Source organism: Uncinocarpus reesii, genomic scaffold (genome assembly GCF_000003515.1).
Source record: "Uncinocarpus reesii 1704 scaffold_2 genomic scaffold, whole genome shotgun sequence".
Taxonomy (NCBI): Eukaryota; Fungi; Ascomycota; class Eurotiomycetes; order Onygenales; family Onygenaceae; genus Uncinocarpus; species Uncinocarpus reesii.
In genome coordinates, this window is record NW_003052499.1 from 3,557,487 (window position 1) to 3,559,759 (window position 2,273).

General features: G+C 34.0%; 1 protein-coding gene across 1 annotated transcript; it reads right to left on the reverse strand.

Annotated features, from left to right (window-relative positions):
* Nucleotides 1-445: 445 nt before the first annotated feature.
* On the reverse strand, nucleotides 446-742 carry UREG_04199 (uncharacterized protein; the record flags this gene model as incomplete). Its single annotated transcript, XM_002544636.1, has 1 exon — nucleotides 446-742. One exon carries the CDS (start codon nucleotides 740-742, stop codon nucleotides 446-448), a length of 297 nt encoding a protein of 98 aa, XP_002544682.1.
* Between the last annotated feature and the right edge of the window lie 1,531 nt (nucleotides 743-2,273).

Genomic DNA, 2,273 nt, shown 5'->3' on the forward strand with positions numbered 1-2,273 from the left:
TCTGATTTAATCATTCTGTCTGATCATCTGTCTGTGAGTGATAGACTGTTGACATCTTTTGTTCAATCTCTAATAGTGCCATTAATGTCATTCAGAACTTGCTCATGAATCTTGTATCTCTGTCTGTAATTATTTCTTCTGACAATTCATGATTGACAATCACTGCTCTTAGTACCATTTGTGCTGTTTCTGGTGCATCTGTTGCTTCTTCAAACAGTATAAAGTATTCATATTTCATTAATCTGTTGGTGACCACTAGTATTGCATCATACTTCTTTCCATTCATATTCTTTGATTTTGGGAGTTTCATGATAAAATTCATTACTATAGACTTTCATGATTCTCATAGTTGTGATATTGACTGTAGTTTTCCATGTGGTTGCTGCTTGTTGGTCTTGCTTCATGTACATGTCTCATATTCTTTAACATATTGTTGAATGTCTGTTCACATTTCTGACCAATAGTACATTCTTATGATCTTCTTTATTGTCTTGTCAATGCTGAAGTGTCCTGAAGTGACTGTGTCATGTTCTTGTATCATCACTTCTTTTCTGATTTTTCTTGGTACATATATCAATTCATGATATAGTATCATTCCATCTTCTTTCTTGAAATTTCTGTTTTTGTCATCAATCTTCTTTGCATATTTGTCTTCCACTGTGACTTTCTTGATTTTTCTTTTGATATCCAATTCCTCTGCTTTGATTCTTGTTGCTCTTAAAGCTTGTTGATCCAGAACCATATTCTTTGTTTCTTCTAATTTCTTGAAGAGTGCTCACAAATCTCTTTTCTTCTTCATCAAGTCCAGTCTTCAACTTAGTGCATCAGTCCATGCATTTTTGATTCTTTTGCAGTGTTGTATTCTAAAGTTGTGGTGCACTAGTACATCAGCATACCATCTTGCTTGTCATCTTGTGAGTTTCTTTATCATCATAAAGTATTATAGATTGTTGTGGTCCAAGATGATCTCTGTCTGATGCTGATTTCCTTGCAGTTCAATCTTCCATTTCTTTAATAATGTCACTATTGCAAGTAATTTCTTGTTGTGGATATCATAATTCTGCTCTGCTGGTGTCATTGTTCTTGCATAGCACACAATCAATCTTAATCTTTTTTGTTCATCTGGTTGTTGCAGTCTTCCTGCTATCACACAATCTGATGCATCTGTGTCAATCACACATTTCTTGATCAGATCATAGTGTCATCTCATTTCTTCTTTTCTGAACTTGTCTTTTATTGCTTCAAATGCCTTCTGACACTTGTTTGTCCACTCAAATGATTTGTCTTTTTTGAATAGCTGTGTGAGTGGTCTCACTTTCTTTGAAAATCCATGTATGAATTATCAGTAGTAGTTCACTAGTCTGTGGAACATTTGTACTTCTTTGACATTCTTTAGCATCAGCCACTGTAGTACTTCATCAATCTTTCCCAGTTTCATTCATACTCCTTCTGTCAATATAATGTGTTCAAGATATCCAATTTCTTTCTTGAAGAAGTCACACTTCTTTAATTTTGCTGATAGATTGTATTCTCATAGTCTTTTTAGTATCTTCTTGACTTTCTCAGTGTGATCCTTTTGGTCTTCTTTGGTGAATATGACCACATTGTTGAGATACATAATGATGAAGTCATTCAAGTATTCTTGTAATGCATTGTTGATGAGTGCCTGGAACATTGCCAGTGCATTAATTAGTCCAAATGACATGATATTGTATTCATACAGTTCATATCTCATTCTAAAAGCTGTTTTCCACTCATCATCTTTCTTGATTCATATTTGATGATATGCTTCTTTAATGTCAATCAGAGTAAATCATTTTACTCCTCTCAATCTGTCTTGCACTTTCTCAATTAATGGTATCAGATAGCAGTTCTTGACCATTATGCTGTTCAACTGTCTGTAATTCACATATAGTCATAGTGTTCCATCTTTCTTTGGTGCAAACAGTATTGAATATTCTGCTGATGATGTCAACTCTCTGATGTAATCTTTTTCTAGATTCTTCTTGATGTATTTTCTGACTTCAGCTGATTCTTTCTCATTCAACCTGTAGATTGACAACTTCACAGGTTGTTTTTCTTCTTGTAGTTTGATTTCATGATCTCAGAGCTCATGTTTTGCTAGACTATTTTCTTGATTTCTTTCTCTGAACATATTAATGTTCTCTCAAAATTCTTCTGGTAGAATTTCTCCTTGATCTTTGCATTCTGATTATTCTTTCATAGCTCTCGCATGACCCTGCTGCTATCTACAGTCATCAAGATTCTTCATG